At 34.6% G+C, this 18939-nt stretch overlaps 1 protein-coding gene across 5 annotated transcripts in view; it reads right to left on the bottom strand.

The window, feature by feature from the left end:
- Positions 1 to 18939, bottom strand: part of SBF2 (SET binding factor 2) — a 463187-nt gene that overhangs the window by 212844 nt on the left and 231404 nt on the right. For all 5 annotated transcript variants that reach the window (XM_046684984.1, XM_046684986.1, XM_046684988.1 and 2 more), the window contains 3 exons: positions 18781 to 18903; positions 17296 to 17406; positions 15516 to 15621 (listed from right to left, as the gene is read on the bottom strand). In XM_046684984.1, the coding sequence (XP_046540940.1) occupies positions 15516 to 15621; positions 17296 to 17406; positions 18781 to 18903 (340 nt within the window). The remainder of the gene's footprint in view (positions 1 to 15515; positions 15622 to 17295; positions 17407 to 18780; positions 18904 to 18939) is intronic.

Genomic DNA, 18939 nt, shown 5'->3' with positions numbered 1-18939 from the left:
TTTCCAGAGTCCTGTAATAGTTGTATTCAACAATTTTTGTCTAGTTTTATATTGGTTCTTTGGGGAAAGGATTTGCTGAACTCTTCAGACTGCCATAACCAGAAGTACTCTCTCTGGTGATGTCAATTCTTTTCACCTAAACTTTCGTTCAATGCTGTCTAATTTCTCCAATGTATACTTCATATTTTTCCTTACAATTAATAAGCAATCTGTGGTCAGACACTTTGGTCATGCAAATATCTTGTTCCTCACCAAATTTCTGCCTAGATTTTGTATCTATTGATAATCACTGCCTGAATCAGTCTTTACTATGATGATTATAAAGTGATTTTCCCAAAACACCACTTCCTCCATATTCACCAGTCAGCAATCAACATTCTGTAATATGCAGAGCCCTCATTTATCCCCCACTAACCCGCTTATTTATACATCCATTATCAGTATGGACTCATGGTTTCATATTTTTTATTCCAACATTCTATAAGTCACTACACTGCCCTTAATTACTTCTGTGCTAAACAAGTCCCAGATTTAAATAGTGAGTACCCCTTTAAGCTGGTTCCTGTGTCCTTCTGACATGAAGCCTTTTTGGGTGTTTTTTTAGTTCTCTCTTACTTTCTGGCTTAACAAAATAATCCAATCTTATATTCTACCTATCCCGTCCCTACCCTAAAGTCAACCATTTTTCCAAGAAGTCTTGGTTCCTTTTTGTGAGGAATGGTATTAAAGACCAGGTTTGGGATATTAGAGTAAATGTTAGATCATTTCTACTAGAGTATCTTTGATTCTGGGCCACTCCTACAGATAGAGCTAAGAAATATATGCATGTACATACATTTATACACACACATACATGAACACATCTACATGCATATAGGCAGAGACATACATATGTATATACACACATATAGTTGAGAAATCCTGAGTCTACTCCATTACTTTCAATTCCATTTCATTCCCACAGGGTCTCCCACCAACTCCAACACATATTTGTATGCCCTTCTTTGCAGTGAGAACCCTAGATCCTAAAAACATAAACATATTTATTCATGTGCTAAATCTTATATTACATATAAAATAGTTGCAGAACTTTTTCAGCCATTCTAACTCAAAAACCACATCAGCTAAAAAGGAATTCACAATTTGCTTGCAATTCTCTCCTCAAACCTGTCCAAAACTGGGGTTCTATAGTCAAATACTGTGTTCATAAGTTACTTAGTTTTTCCTCTTCCATGTGCTTACATTATTCATTTGAAAGACAGTGGAGTTTATTTATTTCTGTATGCTTTCAGTTTTGAGATTTTTTTTCATTTCTTCCCATCATGATTGATATACTATTTTCTGAAGACATAAGACCTATACATACCTCTAGAAGACAAAACTATATAAGAGAGTCTACTCAGAGAAATGTCTCTCCTTTCCTAAATTAACAATATTGTGCCAATATCAATTTGGCCAGTTGTTATAATGTACTATGATTATATAAGATACTGTAGTTGGGGGAAGGTGGGTGATGTATACTTGAGGATTCTCTGCACCAATTTAGAAACTTCCTGTGAGTCAAAGTATTTAAAAATAAAAATTTATATTAAAAAAGTCTGTGGCTGCATTAGTTTCCAATGGCTGCTGTACCAAATTACCACAAACTTGATGGCTTAAAACATCACAAATATATTATCTTAAAGTTCTGGAGATCAGAAATCCTGCTCCTGGGTTTTCCAGCTTCCAGCAACTGCCTACATCCCTAGCTCATGGTCCCCTTCCATCCTCAAAGCTGGAAAAGGCCCGTGGATCTTTCTCACTTAATTTGAGGTCAGGGTACATTACTCTGACACTGACTCATTTGCCTCCCTCTTCTATCTTTTAAGCACACTTGTGATTACACTGGGCCCACCTAAAGGAACAGACCCTCAAGTTGGATTTTGAAGGATAAGCAGAAGTTAGCTAAGGAGAAAAGAGCAACAAGGTTTTCAAAGCTGGTGGAAGACTCACATGCAAAGAAATAGAGGACTGAGGGAGGAAAAGGCGCTAAGAGACCTACAAGTAGCTCTGCCAAGGGCAAGGCTATGAAAAATTTGTACACCATGAGAAGGAGACCAGGCTTTTTTCCCGAAGACTCTAGGGAAGAACTTTTCCCTCTCCACTCCTGTCTGAACTCTCTGCAATCCTCTACAGAAAAGATCATTCATTCTGATCATCCATTGAAAATAAAATTCATAGTCAGTACGATTTAGCATCAGATAAATTGTGAAGAAAGAAGGCATGCAGTTGTAAGGGACTCCTTCCTACTTACATTAGTAAAAACAATCAGCTTATGACATCAAGGGGGGAAATATTACACTATACTTACTAAAACAGAATTTATGTCTCATACATTAGAAATAAGTTAGGGACAATTTTCTAATGCTTGAAAGGTAAGTTTTTCATTATCCAGAAAATTATATAGTGTTATACAGAATAATTTACCCATGTCTAACTGAAGTATCACTTAAATTTTATATTCTTAAAAATATTACATGCTTTAAGTTTTAGATAATTAACAATCTCAAATATTTTAAGAAATTACATTAATGTTTTTATTCCTAACGAGCAATGATTGTTGCTGTGTTCACAGCTACATAGTTATTTAGAAATTCAATTTCTCTAAACTACAAGTCATAATCAGTTTTCTACATAACCTTGAATTGTTTCCTAGTCTTCGGTAGCCAACATCTATCCAAAACTGCACGACAACAGGAGAGAAGACAATATGAAAACAAACATTCCAGTGATAATTACCACTGATTTCACTACAATGGTACATACACATCCTGTTGATTATTCAAATAGTAAAACATTCTGAAAAATTACTTCCTGATCTTAACTTTTCTTTATGGGTTAAAGTTCTAAAATTTAGAGCATGAAACATTAACAAATGTATTTGTTTCCTGTTTTGAAAAAACACCACCAAAAACTTTTCTCCAGAATCCTCTCCTCTGAATAATAATGCTATGTTGCACAAATAGAATGTTACGTCTTAACTTTCAACTGGTCTAATTGAGGAAGGCTGGTTTCAAGACAAGATATATTTCAGAAAGCTTAAGCAATTTATTATAGTTCTTTCTGGTCAATTCACAGTGGAGAAAACAATACAATAATGGTCATGGCTTAATACAAGTCATGGAAAAGGAGATTTCTCACTCATTCGATCAATATTTGTTGAGTATCTACTATCCTCCAGGCACTGGGAATACAGCAATGAAGAAAAACAAAATCCCTACCTTCATGGATTAACTAAAGCTTTATATAGTTTATACAATTCAGTTTTATAACTCAGAGAGGCAATGTGTCATATTTGTATTATTTTCAAATATGTTAGAAATGAAAATACTCTAAGTAAAAAATAGTGAAGAAATGTAACTGAATTGGGCGACTGTACGTGGGTATATTTTAGTAGTTATGAACATGGATGGGCTTATTCCCTTGAGTGTGACATGACTTAAATATATTTCACATGCTTGTAAGTAGAGTTCAGCAATATGGTAATCTTTAAGTATAAGAAATCCATGAACAAATATATATGACCTCAAAGAATTCAAATCTAAAATTGCGTATATACCAAGTAATTCATAGAAGACCAACTCAACCAAAACTATGTAAAAAAGTACAGCACATTTTCTTCTTTAACACTGTAATTGGTTCTCTAGATCTAAGGTAATCACATCAGATTATTCCAACCCCAAATGGCCCAGGTTCCTAGTCTGTGCCTGTTCTGATCAGCGACCAGGTTTTTAAATCTACTCTAATGTCTACATTTAAGAAGCAGGAAGTAAATGGGGCCTTCGCAGTAGAGTAGCAAACCAAGTGGAAGGATAATATAGAGTGAGTGACTGGAGAACTAAAGCAGGAACAAGCAGGAGGGAACTGCCTTAGCAGAAAGAACTCTTAATGAACACGTCTTCCTTTCTTCTCCCCTCTTCTCCCTTCCTCCACTATTAAACTTTTACCAAGTTGCTGAGATACATAAGAAACTGCTAAACTCTACGGATGGATATAAAGAAACCTCAGGCAGGCTCATAGGAGCTCACAGTTCAGTGAAGATGGTAGGTTGGTAAATAAATAATTAAAACACAACAGAATAGAGACATGTACAAAGTGCTACCGAGCACAAAAAAGACGGTAAGTTATCCTGCTACTGTTTCTAAGTTTCATACTTACATGTTGGAGTAGCAATATTTTATAAGAATATTAATCTCTAAAATGCTGAAAGAGAAAAATGAAATTTTAGATGAGAGAACTCTGTGACAACGAAAGATAACACTTAATGGCTTCGTGTCTCAGAGCATTTGCCTTCATTAAAGGATAACAATACAAAGATAGAGATAGCTGTTGAATAGTAGCATTTAAGAACCATAAAAGGAAAATGGAGAAGACAGTTTTGAACAAGGATTATTCTGAACTGTCCTCAAATTATATCACATAGCAACCACATACTTCATTTATGTGTAATTCTAGAAAGCGTAGTACACTCGTCAACAAGCACTCAATCGGCAATGACTGTCCGTCTTTGGTATTTTAACAATGGTTTCCTTTACGAAACTAGCATAAATATTTAATCTCTAATTTTGAAAACAAAAGCAATCAATTTCCTGATAACATTCTGACTACTTCTACAACCCTCTGCTCAAGCGTCATCAAACATCTTACTTTCATGGCTTTATACTCTTGCTTATGTTTTTCCTTCTGCATGGAATATCCTTCTTCCTCTTTTCTACCTAGTAAGAGTTAGCTGTTGGTACCTCTATTATTGCACTAAATATACTGTACTACAATTTTTAAAAGATTATCTGTTTCTCCACTAAGCTGAAAGTATATCTGGGATAAGGGTTGTGATATTTTCATCTTTATATCCCTAATGACTTAGCACAGGACCTGGCACATGGTAATTGCTTTGTAAACATTTGATGACAAAAAGATACTCCTGCAGGTAGGCATTATAGGGACTTTATTCTTTGTGCTATTTATTACAAAAAATTAAATCGGAACAGTCTTCTCTAGAGATCCTTAGGCCTCTGGAGTAGAGTACACATGCTAAGCAGTTTCTTCAGAAAAGCGGTCCAGAACAGACTAGTAAGTGAGAAGATTTAATTTGTTTCAAAGCCCCAAGAAAAATAGCTGATATTCAAACTGTCAAAAAATGATTAATCACAGATATAGTAAAACACTAAATTTCCTATTTCCTCCTTTTTCTCCTGGAGTACATTACGTCATTCAGAGTAATGGTCTAAACTCTTGTGCACTAATTCTCCAACTATATTTTTAACAACATATATTGAGAAACAAAATGGCTACTTCATTTTTTCCCATTCTAATAGAGAATAAGACTAAAAACAAGTAATAATGCTACTAAAAAAAGCTGGGAAAACAGTGAAAATAGAAACATGATCCAAGGCACTAAATTTTGATCATTTAAGGAAAAAGAACAAAAATAATCCCAAAATTAATGCATTAATTATGTGGTTCATAAATTTACTAATCAACATATACTTCTTAAAGGTGTTACCTTTAAAGAGAACACTTTTGTACAACCTAAGCCTACATTCTTTCCTCTGGCATCTTTTCATCTTTCTATTTCAGGAAGATATATTATTTTTGATACTCTAATAAGAGTTAATATCACTTCAAGAATAATTATGTAGCATTATAGATAGAAGCTTTTCTAGGGGAAGACAAAACCAAAAGTTTTCCATTAAAATATTCAAAAACAGAAACAACTTTCTGAATAGCAAGTAACGACTACAACCAACATTTTAAGGATGTTTTTGTACAAAGTAAAAATAACGTTTGTAAGATAAACTGAAGAAAAAACTCTAGCTATTTAAACAATTTTTAAAAAAAATCTATGTTTAGTATTAGAGATAATCAACACAGAAATAATGACCTAATAATAGTTAATGAAAAACTGGCTAAAGTTAAATATGGATAAGCAAAAAGAAAGTATGCATATAAAAAAGTTTATACCAAGACTGAATCATGACGAAATAGAAATTTTGAACAGAGAAATAATGAGTAAGGAGATTGAAATTATAATCAAAAACACCCCAACAAAGAAAAGTCCAGAACAAGATGGTTTCACTGGTGAATTCTACCAAACATTTAAAGTAGAATTAATATCAGTCCTTCTCAAACTCTCCCAAAAAACTCAAGAGGACGGAACACTCCCCAACTAATTTTACAAGGCCAGCATTACTCTGATAGAAAAAAGGCAGATAAGGACACTATAAGAAAAGAAAACTATAGATTAACATCTTTGATAAATACAGATGTGAAAGTTACCACTAAAATACCAGCAAAATGAATTCAACAGTACATTAAAAAGAGTGATTTTATGATTAAAAAGAATCATACACAATGATCACATGGGATTTATCCCAGGGATGCAAGGATGGTTCAACATACACAAATCAATCAATGGGATACACTACCTTAATAGAATGGAAGATTAAAAAATCATATTATCATCTCAACAGATGCAGAATAAGCATTTGACAAAATTCAACATCCTCTCATGATAAAAACTCTCAACAAATTGAGTGCAGAAGTAACGTACCTCAGCATAATAAATGCCATATATAATAAGCCCACAGCTATCATCTTACTCAATAGTGAAAGGCTGAAAGATTTCCCACTAAAATCAGGAACAAGACAAGGGTGTCTACTCTCACCATGCCTACTCAACATAATACTGGAAGTCCTAGCCAGAGCAAGGGGCAAGGAAAAAAAAAAAAAAGCAACCAAGTCGGAAAGGAAGAAGTAATATCGTCTGTCTGCAGATGATACGATTTTCTATATAGAATATCCTAAAGACTCCACCAAAAAGCTATTAGAACTAATAAAATAATTCAGTAAAATTGTAGGATACAAAATCAACATAAAACAATCCATTTTTTTCTATATACTAACAATGCTCTATCTGAAAAAGAAAGAAATCTCATTTACAAGAGCATCAAAAATAATAAAATAATTAGGAATAAATTTAACCAAGAAGGTGAAAGACCTGTTCATTGAAAACTACAAGACTCTGATGAAAGAAACTGAAGAAGACACAAATAAATGGAAAGATACCTCATGTTCATGGATCAGAAGAAGTAATATTGTTAAAATGTCCATACTACCCAAAACCATCTATGGATTCAATGCAATCTCTATCAAAATTATAATGACCTTTTTCACAGAAATAGAAAAAACTATCATAAAATACTTCAAATAGCCAAAGCAATCCTGAGAAAGAAGAAAAAAGCTAGAGGCATCACACTTCCCGATTTCAAACTATATTACAAAGCTATAGTAATCAAAACAGTACGTTACTGGCACAAAAACAGACATACAGTCAATGGGACAGAATTGGGAGTGTAGAAATAAACTTATACATATACGGTCAACTACTGTTTGACAAAGGAGCCAAGAATACGCAATGGAGAAAAGATGATCTCTTCAATAAACGGTGCTGGGAAAATGGGATATTCACATGCAAAAGAATGAAATTGGACCCCTATCTCAGATCACTCACAAAAAATAACTTGAAATGGACTAACTATATAAATTTGAGAACCAAAACTATAAATCTACTAGAAGAAAACACAAGGAAAAAGCTCCTTGACATTGATTTTTGGCAATGAGTTTTTGGATATGACACCAAAAGCACGAGCAGCAAAAGCAAAAATAAACAAGTGGGACTATATCACACTAAAAACTTTCTGTACAATCAAAGAAATAACCAGCAAAATGAAAAGGCAACCTATGGAATAGGAGAAAATATATGCAAACCATGTATTGGATAAGGGATTAATAAACATAACATATAAGAAACTCATACAACTCAACAGCAGAAAAACAACCCAATTAAAAATACAGCAAGGGACTTATAGAGACATTTTTCCAAAGAAGACATACAAATGCCAAGAACACACAAAAAAGCAGCTCACATCACTAATTACCAGGAAAATGGAAATCAAAATCACAATGAGATACCATCTTATACTTGTTAGAATGATTATTATCAAAAAGACAAGAGATAACAAGTGCTGGCAAGATGTGAAAAAAGGGAACTGTTGTGCACTTTTGTTGGGAATACAAAATGGTACAGCCAGTACGGAAAACAGTATGGGAGTTCCTCAAAAAATGAAAAATAGAACTACCATTTGATTCAGCAATCCTACTTCTGGGTATATATCCCAAGGAAATGAAATCACTATCTAGAAGAGGTATCTACATGCCCGTGTTCATTGTAGCATTATTCATAAAAGCTAAGACATGGAAACAACCTAAGTGTCCATCAACAGATGAATGGATAAAGATGTGATACATATATATATATCTCACACACACACACACAGACACACACACACAAAATGGAATGTTATTCAACCATCAAAAATAAAGAAAAAAGAAGGAAATCTTGCCTTTTGTGACAACATGGATACACCGTGAAGGCATTATGCTAAGTGAAACAAGTCAGACAGAGAAAGACAAATACTCTAGGTTCTCACATATACGTGGAATCTAAAAAAGCTGAACTCACAGAAACAGGGTGGTTGCCAGGGGTTAAGGGGTGTGGGAAACGGGGAGATGTTGGTCAAAGGGTAGAAATTCCAGGTGTAAAATAAATAAATTCTGGGGATCTAATGTACAGCATGGTGACTATAACTAACAATACTGTATTATATACTTAAAAGTTACTGAGAGCAGATTTTAAATGTTCACAGTGCACACACATACACAAATGATCATGATGTGAGGGGATGGAGGTGTTAATAAGCTTACTGTGCTAATCACTTCACAATACATAAATGCATCAAATCATCACTCTGTAAACCTTAAACTTACATATGTCATATGTCAGTAACTTCTCAATAAAGCTCATCAAAACACAGATGACACAAGACTAAAGTTGTTTAACCATGGAAACAGAGTGATGACAGCTGAAGGACTAAGATCATTTTAGTTTGTGACTTTAAAAATCTTTAATAAATAGTATACTATAAAAACTGAGGAATAAGAATTCTAAAACTAGTGTGTTTGCAGTTAAAATCCAAATTATAGGTGAAGAGATACGACAAAGGACGTCACGAGAATTTCACGAAATTATTTGGGTCAAGGAGGGACACCTGAGTTAAACAGCTATGGATTAGATTAAAAAATCAGAGTAGCTATAAAAACCAGTTCCTGTGAGTACAATCTTATTAACACAAAAAAAAACCACTGCAGTTTTCCACACTTAAAAGACAAATTGTCAGGTAAACAAAAATAGTTCACATAGGCTGCAACAAGAACCAAACAAACAAAAAAGATGGCAAGGAAGAGATGAAGGTGATGAACAGAAACTTACGGGGAATGAGATGGGAGATGGCAAAAGTCTGCATAATAATTTCAGGCAAAAACAGAGACCTCTCAAACTGTGAAAAACAAATTCATTATCATAACAATCCTTGGAGAGAAGAACCAAGGAAATGCTATCATTACATTTAGACTTATCACAGGAAAACTAGTCAAGGCTACAAAAAAATCTTATAGTTTTATCTGCTTCCTGTCTATGCTTTGTAAAATCCACCACCAGCATCCCACTCCTAACCCAGGTAGTGAACTCTGATAATAGTCTAATATTGGCCTTCAACAACAGTCCAACCAAAATGACTGGTGATAAGAGCATGCCTTTAGACAGAATTATCAGCACCACATTCTCTGGAAACTGCAACTCTGCATACAGTGCGGTTTTAGAGTCAACGTTCTTTCTCCTTTCCTTCCTTATCTTTTCCTTATTCTTTCTCTGAAACAGTAAATTTTGAATATGTAAGCAAAAGATAATTAAGCTCAAAATACTAGAGAATATTGATCTTCAAATGACTAATCATCATGTGTTTTGGCACACTTCATTCATACACAGAACATTTCCTAAAGAGACATGATTGTCCTTTTCTTCATGGCTAGTGTGTTCATTCATTTAGTCAACAAACATTGATGTCTTCTGCGCCCAAGGCACTCTGTCAGATATAGAGGACACAGAATAAGACAAGGCAGTTCTTGAAGCTCACAGTCTAGTAAGGGAAAACTCCCTGTTAATAGGGGAAAAGCACAGAGCAGAATTTCCATACCATCCCTGAAGACATCTGAGAATCAATATAGCAGCTCCATACTGCCTACCTCTAGACTCTTCATTATCTGAGAAGGAGAAAATCTCTAATTTGTTCAAGGATTGCACTTTTTCAAATAATAAAAGTTAAGTATGCATATAAAAAGCTGGATAGCTCTACAAGTTTTTAAAAATATTTTTTTCTTGTAAGATAAAACACAAATATAGAAAATCATACAAATCAAATGTTTGGCTTAATGAATTATCTTACAAATATCACTTACATTGAGAAAGAGAACTTTGCCAGCAACCCTAGGAGCCCTTCCACGTGTCGCCAAACAGAACCACCTCTCTACTGCCATTAAGTAGCCATTATCCTGACTTTATTCTATTAACCACTTTCCTGATTTCTTCTATAGGCAGTTTTATCACCCAAATGTGCATCCCTGGACACTATAGTTCAATCTCACTCTAATAACAATGGGATGAGTTTTAAATCTCTTTCAACCTAGAGATTCTGCTCCATTCGTTTCTTTTCCCTATAATTTATGTGTTAAAGAGCCTGGGACATTTGACTGATAACGTTTCTGAGAGACTGGATTTTGACAATTGCAGTCTCTTAGTGCAGTTCCAGGTGTTCGCCTATCTTCCGTATCTCCTGTCATCAGACTCAGATTTAATCTTTCTGGGAAAACTACAGGTAGTGTTTGGCAAGGCTAGGTACATGATATCTGTTTCTTTTTCTTCTTGTGATAACAGTTGTTGATGCTTAGATCTTCATTCACTGAGGGTTGTAAAATGATGATGTTCTATTTCTATAATTTTTCACTTACTGATGGGATAATTTTAAAAAGGGACAATTCCCCTCAACTACACTTCAGTTACCCTGTACTGTATAGTTCATCTAGGCAAGGCAGAATAAATGCACGATGGATTATCCTTTATTGATAAGTTTTCAAGATAAAGTAGTTCCCCGTCATATTCTGAGGTAACAATTTTTTTATTTTAATATTATGAATTCATGGATTTAAAAATATTTGCTAAGTTTCAATCAACTGAAACTATTTTCATTTTGGAAGATCAAAATGTACCTTAGATCCACTGCAAACCTCTTCAAGATGGTTCCCGGCTTCTTTTGACAAGCCCTATTAGTTTTTCTTTATTTGAGACATAATTCACACACCATAAAACTCACCCTTTTAAAGTGTACAATTCAGTGGTTTTGAGTATAGTCACAGGTTGTAAAACCATCACCAGTGTTTTACTCCAAAACAATTTCATGACCTGAAATCTGATACTCATGAACAGTCATTGTCCATCGCCCCTCCTCTCAGCTCCTGTCAAGCACTAATCTACCTTCTGTCTCTATGGATTTGCTTATTCTAGACATTTCATATAAATGGAAGCATACACTATGTGGCTTTTGTGTCTGGCTTCTTTCACTTAACAATGTTTTCAAGATTCGTCCATGTTGTAGCATGTATCAACACTTGCTTCCTTTTTGTGGTTGAATAATATTCCATCATGTGGATATACAATTTGTTTATCCATTCATCAGCTGACAAACATTCGCATTGTTTCCAGTTTTTGGCTATTATGAATAATGCTGCTATTAACAGTCATGTACAAGTTTCTGTGTGAACATAGGTTTTCAATTCACTTGTAGAATTTGATACATTTTGACATATGTATATACCTGTAGAACTATCGCCAAAATCAAGATAATGAACACAAACATCATTCTGATGTTTCCTCACGTCCCTTCGTAATCCCTCTCTTTTCACTCCAAAGGCAACCAGTGACCTGTTTATGTTACCAGAGATTAGACTGCATTTTCTAGAGCCTTACAGAAATCGAATTATATACTATGCATTCTTTTTCGTCCGGCTTTTTTCATTCAGCATAATTATTTTCAGATTAATCCATGCTGTAGCATGTATCAATAATTCATTACTTTATATTGCTTAGTAGTATTCCATTATATCAATAAACCACAGATCATTTCTCCATTACCATCACCATTATCCATTACAAATCATGGACATCGAGTTTGTTTCCAGAGTTTTACTATTATAAAATATGAACAATCGCATATAAATATTTTTATGGACCATGCCATCACTTTCCTTAGGTAAATGTCTAGGAGTGGAATGGCTGGATTATTTGGTTTGCTTTACTTTTTTTTTTTCCCTAAAGATTGGCACGTGAGCTAACAACTGTTGCCAATCTTCTATTTTTTTTCTTCTCCTTAAAGCCCCCGAGTGCATAGTTGTATATTCTAGTTGTGAGTGCCTCTGGTTGTACTATGTGGGAAGCTGCCTCAGCATGGCCTGACGAGCAGTGCCATGTCCATGCCTGGGATCCGAACTGGCGAAACCCAGGGCCGCCAAAGCGGAGTGCACGAACTTAACCACTCGGCCAAGGGGCTGGCGCATGTTTTACTTTTTAAAAAAGTCAAATTGTGTTCCAAGGTAGCTGTCCCATTCACATTCTCATTAGCAGTGAAAGTTCCAATTCCTCCACGTCTTTGCCAATGTTCAGGCAGCCTTCTGAAAAGCTAGAATGTTGATGCTCCTCTCCCTCCTTCCCCGGGGACAAGCCTCAGGCGGTGCACCTTCTCCTAAGTGTGCCACGCTGTGGCGGTGGCAGCAAGCCACCCTCACTCTTCTTGCTTCTCAGTGGCCCTCAGGCATCCAAGCTATGCTGATTATTTCAGTGCTTTGAATGAAGTGAGGCAGAAACTAGCCCTTTGGGCAGCCCTCCATAACGCTGGAACACTGGATGCACAATCTACTCCTCTCCCCACCCCCAAGCCCCAAATAGAAGATGCAAAGCTGAGGCATCCTCTCCCAGCGCAGAGCTATGCTGGCTTGGGGGAGGGGCTGACCAGGTAAACTGAAATGATCTTCTACCTGTTTCAATGTGGCTGCTCTCAGCTTTGTGATCATCTAGGGTACTGAAACTTCTTAACTGAATTCTAGAATTCTCATAAAGGTATTTTGGTCTGTATATCATTGTTAAATTGATGTTTTTGTGGGAAAACAAGGATTGGGACTTCCTATTCTGTCATCTTGCTGATGTCATTCTCCAAATTCTCATTCTTGACTGTTTATCTCCTCCACTATTTTAACCATAGTTATTTTAATAACTGAATCTGATAACTATTTTCTGGCACCTTGTGGATCTTTTTTATTGCCTACGGTTTCTTTTCTATTTCTTTCATATAGGTTTAGATTTTGTGTTTCTGATTATTTTGAATTGAGTGTTGGGCACATATATGAAAATTTATAGACATATTGGAGGCCTAGAATACATTTATCTTCTTCCAGAGAGAATTTACTTTTACTTCCTCTATATGGCTAGAGACAGGAGCATCAAGAATCCCCTAACCCATTTCAAGGGACTGAAATGATTTCAAGCTGTACTTCAGTTCCTCAGAGGGCCTGTCTACTTGTGATTTACCTGGGAGTGGTCCTAGGTTATGGTCCTTTATGTCCCAACTCAAAGCATGAGAGCTTCATAAAGGAACCTGCCTTGGTACAACCTGAACTCCAATTTTCCCCTTGCCCATGGAATATCAATAGTGCTGATCAGCTTTGCAGTTCCTTCTTCCAAAATCAACAGGTGCTCTGCGAAAAATTGGTCCCAAATGTCTAGCTTACTTCTCTAGGTTTTCTTCTTCTCTTGGACCATGGCTTAGTAACTCTTTACTGTTTCTGATGCTTTCAAGCAGATGTTTATATTTGTACATCTTTTCTAGTGGTCAGAGATAAAAGGGTTAGTCTGAATTACATAGGCCAAATTACTGGAGGAGAGGTCCAAGACTTTATAAATTTATACTTTATCTATAGCAGTTTTTCTCAGTGGGATTACTAATGGTATCTGAGGTAAAATTCTTCTGGTGCATATATGTCATGCATAACAGATGTTTAATATCCCTGGTCCTAGGCACTAAATGCCAGTAACAACCCCTCAACTTCCCTCATATCACAGTAAAAACTCAAAAGCATGAGAGGTTTATAAGGTACTCAAGTATAAGATTAAATGGTAGCATTCAGCAATGTGAAATTATTTTATTTGTGTCATATCCTTCTCTTCCTCTTCACAGTAAATCTTTGCTTGGATTGATCCTTTACAAGCATACAGCCTTTTCTAAAAGGAAAAAAGTCAGTGAATATGCTTGGCTAAAATCAATTAAGTAAATGGTTAGAAGGGACCACGGACAGGCTGAAGGTAGTCCACAAACCCCATAAAATTATTTCCAAAAGATTGTAGAGGGAGGATTTTAATCAACAAGATGTTCTTTAGAGAAGTAAGCACCACTAGGGAAAAATGACCTTTTTCACACATTGAAGAAAATAGCTTTAATTACATTAGGACTTACTTGAGATGATTCAGTGAGTACAAACTTACAAGGGGGAAGAGAAGAAGCGATATGTAATTTTTCAGTGTTTGAACTCCTGAGGAGAGGCAGATGTAATAGGGAAGAACTACTGCTTTGGGACTGGTATCACCATTCATCATTATTAGGATACTCTGCTTATATTTACATTAATCTCTTCTAAGGTTTTCTAAATTTAACTGAGTGAAGTCACAGCAAAAGAATGAGGATGAGGCTACTAATGAAAAAAGAGTGATAAATTACAGAGCTGAGCAAGGAGCAAAATTCAACATGAGATAGCAGGGAAACAAGAGGGCAGAATTTTTGTGCAAGGAACTAGGAATTCCCCGGAAAAGCAGAGTATGAACCCCAGGGAAGGGAGGGTTTCAATATAACTAGAAAAATACAAACACAGATGAAGAACAACGACAAACACTGAATCAAAGAGAGTGCAACACTCATGCAAATGCATATAAAGGACAAGCAAGAGGTAAAGCAAATGGGAATCTCTGGCAGCCTTAGTCTGAGACACCCTCATTTTTAAGTTGTATTACTCCTTGAATGAAGTACAAGCTGTCCAAGGTACAGATGGCACTCTCTAGTGTCCTCCTCCCAATTCTTCATCCTAGCCGTTGCTAGAAAATTGGAGATAAAGTCCTGATACAGACGGTGGAATGAGAAAAACAGAACTTTTAGCTCCATCTGACAAGTTTTCTACAAAAGCAATTCATCTAATGAAAAGCAAAATATACTATCTATTCATCTTTTAAAGCATAAAAAAAAATATGTTTACTTTCTAAAAGTCTAATTGACTCCAGAGCAAAAGAGGCCTAAAAACTAAAATAAAAATAGAAAAGAATGAATACTAGTTAAGATCAGGACCCACATAATTATATATTTTGTGTATCAGCTATTTAACGGTTTGCTTTTTATTTTCTTGATTCATATCAAGTCACGTGAGCTTAGAATAAATATTTTTTTGTAGGCTTCTAAAAGAGGACATTGAAAATGGGAGAGAAGACATACCCAACTGCTGGAACAGGAGAGCCACACTAGTGCCTGTGACGGGAAGACTATCGTGCAAAGGAGTCTGAATCAGCTGTCTATCTCCTGCACCCAAGGAAAACAGCTTCTGCAGCATGGGAGAAAAACACACAAACACAAATGATTTCAGATATTTTCTTAAAATTACAAATCCCTCTGAAGTTGAAATTTGGATTAGATGATGACCATATAAGATCCAATTAACTGATGCAAAGGGCAAGAATGTAGCCCAAAACATTCAAGCTACTTTGTGCCAAACTGAACATGGTATAGGAAAATTCAGGAGTTGAAAGTTGAAAATCTAGTCATGATGAGATACAAAAATCAGTGACAATCATTCTTAACTAAAAAATAATAAAATGTCAAAGTCAACATTTATATGTCAATTATATCTTAATAAAACTGGGAAAAATAAGGGAAATATAGTATGAAACAGATAGGTCATTTCAAAATTTCTAGTAGCCGCAATAAAAAACTTTATAAAGTTAAAAAAATAAAATAAAATAAAATAAACAAAAATCCCATCATGATAAAGACCCATAAAATAATTACACTGCTTTAAACTCTAGCTACAACTGTGACCAAACTTACATTTCATATTCTGCCCTTAGAGCAGAGGTAGGAGAATGAGGGAGGAGAGAGTAGGAAGAAGAAAAGAAGATAAAAACTTCAGAGTAATAAAAGACACTGGGAAAGACAGAAGCCAGTCAAAAAGACAAAGGGTAAAGAAAAGGGATGCCAATTTCACTATCAGTAACATCTTTGACAGATGGATGACAAACAATGTACTTTTTAGAGGGCTGTCCTGTTCCCCAATATTACATAAGAATATGCAAAGTAAGTAAACTGAACAATTTGAGGACTTACGGAAAAATCTCTCTTTTTTTTAAGTATGGTTCCCTAGAAATATTAAGTCATAGCAGCTGAGGTTCTTATTTTTATACTTCAGAGACAAATATGAAAATCTCAAGACATACAAAAGAAGAAAAGCACGTGACCACTTTGAGAAAGTTTTATTTCAATAAAAGAGTTCAATGTCTTCATTTGAGGCTTAATCTGTGACAAAATTCTTAGGAACTTTTAAGGTACAGAGCGTATACTTTCCAAAGAAGATCTATGATTTTGGAGAATGGTCAATATTATCATTACTAAAGGTAGCAAATTAAAATAAGAAAAATAAGCCCTCTTCTTTCAAAGCGTAAAGGCAAGTTATTCTATTAAAGATTACAAACAATACACAAAATGATTTTAGGATCATGTATAACTGCTGTTATCCAGGGACATTAATAAATAAATGAATCTATTCAGAAGTAGTTATAATGTTACAAAGAATTGTTTTGAGAGTTTTCTTGTTATCTCCTAATTTTTATCACTCAAAATTTTTAAATTTAAGTTAATAAAATGAAGTTTAACTATATACAGGAGTAAGAAAGACAGAAAGAATACATTTTAAAAGTTCAACTTAAAAAAGTGTATTTCCAAGAAAATGTAAACTAGAGCTCAAGTTACACAAAATATGGCTTCTAATTATGCTATGTGAAAGGTGAACCCTGTGTTAAAATTAACCTCATGACCTAAGAAAAGAATGGAATCTTGGGTCTCTAGAAGGCAGACCATAGGGACAATGCTTAAGTAAACTAAGATCCTCTTTAAAACAAAAATATTTTAAAAATTCTTTTCTCCTTTATGTCATAAATTAAATTAACTAGAGGAGAGGAGAAAAAGAACAGGCCCTCTTCATCTCTTCCTTTATTCTATTTACCTGAGACCCTCCGGCCGCTGGGACAAGGCATGCACACAGGTTTGCAATGAGACTTTCCAAGGAGACATTCAGACTGTCTACATATACAGTGTAGATCAAACCCAAGCAAGCCTGCAAAGAGAAGATGCATGTGGTTATTTCATGGAAAAAGTAAGCACTAAAAATAAATTGTTGTGACATTTGCTCCTAGGAAAATTTCTCTTTGAACCTAGTAAAGCATATTCTACAGTGACCATGAAATAAATTTCTCTTTGAACCTAGTAAAGCATATTCTACAGTGACCATGAAATAAATCTTAAGCAGCAAATGTTATTAAGTTTATTAAATCTTCCTCCAGAACCAGAAGCTCTAAATGAGCTTTTGAGTTAAGTTTGTAAAAAGCAGAAATCCATAATTTGTAAAACAGGTGCTTGTGCTCAGATAACCACTCTAGCAAATTTGTAGGGCTTAAAACTGCTTTTGTCTCAACTTACTTTGCAAATCTCCAAATTTCAAGATAAAAATTTAAACATTTTATCTTGTTTTGTGATTCTTACAAATTCAGAACATTTATTCTACAGAAAAGTTTAACTTATGTGAATTATTACAAAGGATAGCAAAACAGAGACAAGACGTGACTAACATTTTAAGCTTAGAAGAAGGTAGGTGGTAAAATGGAAGACAAAATGCAATCTTTATGAATCTTTCAGTTTATTAAAATGTGTGGCTCTGAAAAATTATTACTTGTAGGAGTTACCTATTGTTATTGAAATCTTGACTCTAAGTTAATTTTTCTAGAATATATATAACTTCAACCATAAGAAAAAGTTTTCCAGAAATTATGTATTAATTTCCCAAGTCCTCTGGATATTTTAAAGTATAGTTTATACTTTCCAAAGACCTCTGACTCTGGATAATGGTCAACATTACTATAACTAAAGGTAGCAAGTGAAATAAGAAAAATAAACCTTCCTCTTTCAAAGCTCAAACATATTTATAACTAAAAGTTTTCCTTACATTTGAAAGTTCTGAGAGTCTAAAAGAAGGAAATACATGGAAATAATCAACATTTTAAAGCAATGTTGGAAGTAGCACAATCTGAAATATTTGAAATTGCAAATATCCATTCTATTTACTTGAACCTAGACTCCTCAAAAGAAGGTGAATAAAAATATACAAAGTTGTTATATTACTATGCATTTTAAATTTGCTACAGGTAATCAAATGATTTCTTTAGGATTCATAAATTTTGGAATCAGTAAACATAGGATCTATTTTAAAACAAACACTACATCCTTAGATGTTTAAATAGTCATATTAACATATTTGTTTATTTGTTTCACGCAACATAAAAACATTTCTTCTGTTCACACTAATTTTATTTTATTGGTGAATTCCTAAATCAATTTAAAGATATTTTAAATACAAAGAACTTGTTACCATGATTCACTCAAAACAGATTTACACAATAATACAAATCAATAATGACAACTATGAGTTCTTTACCCTAAAAACGTCTGGATAATCTAATCTGGATACCAACACCAGGCTTTTAGGAGCAAACACTTCCGCAGGCTGAATTAAGCCAGTCACTTCCACTTCACCTTCAATCTCTTCCTTCTTTGTTCCCTAGAAAAAGAGGCACTGGAATCAATACACAGACAG

The sequence above is a fragment of the Equus quagga genome, chromosome 14, assembly GCF_021613505.1.
Source record: "Equus quagga isolate Etosha38 chromosome 14, UCLA_HA_Equagga_1.0, whole genome shotgun sequence".
NCBI classification, from domain to species: Eukaryota; Metazoa; Chordata; class Mammalia; order Perissodactyla; family Equidae; genus Equus; species Equus quagga.
Note: the sequence above shows the minus strand (reverse complement) of the source record. Positions and strands in the feature narration are given on the sequence as shown.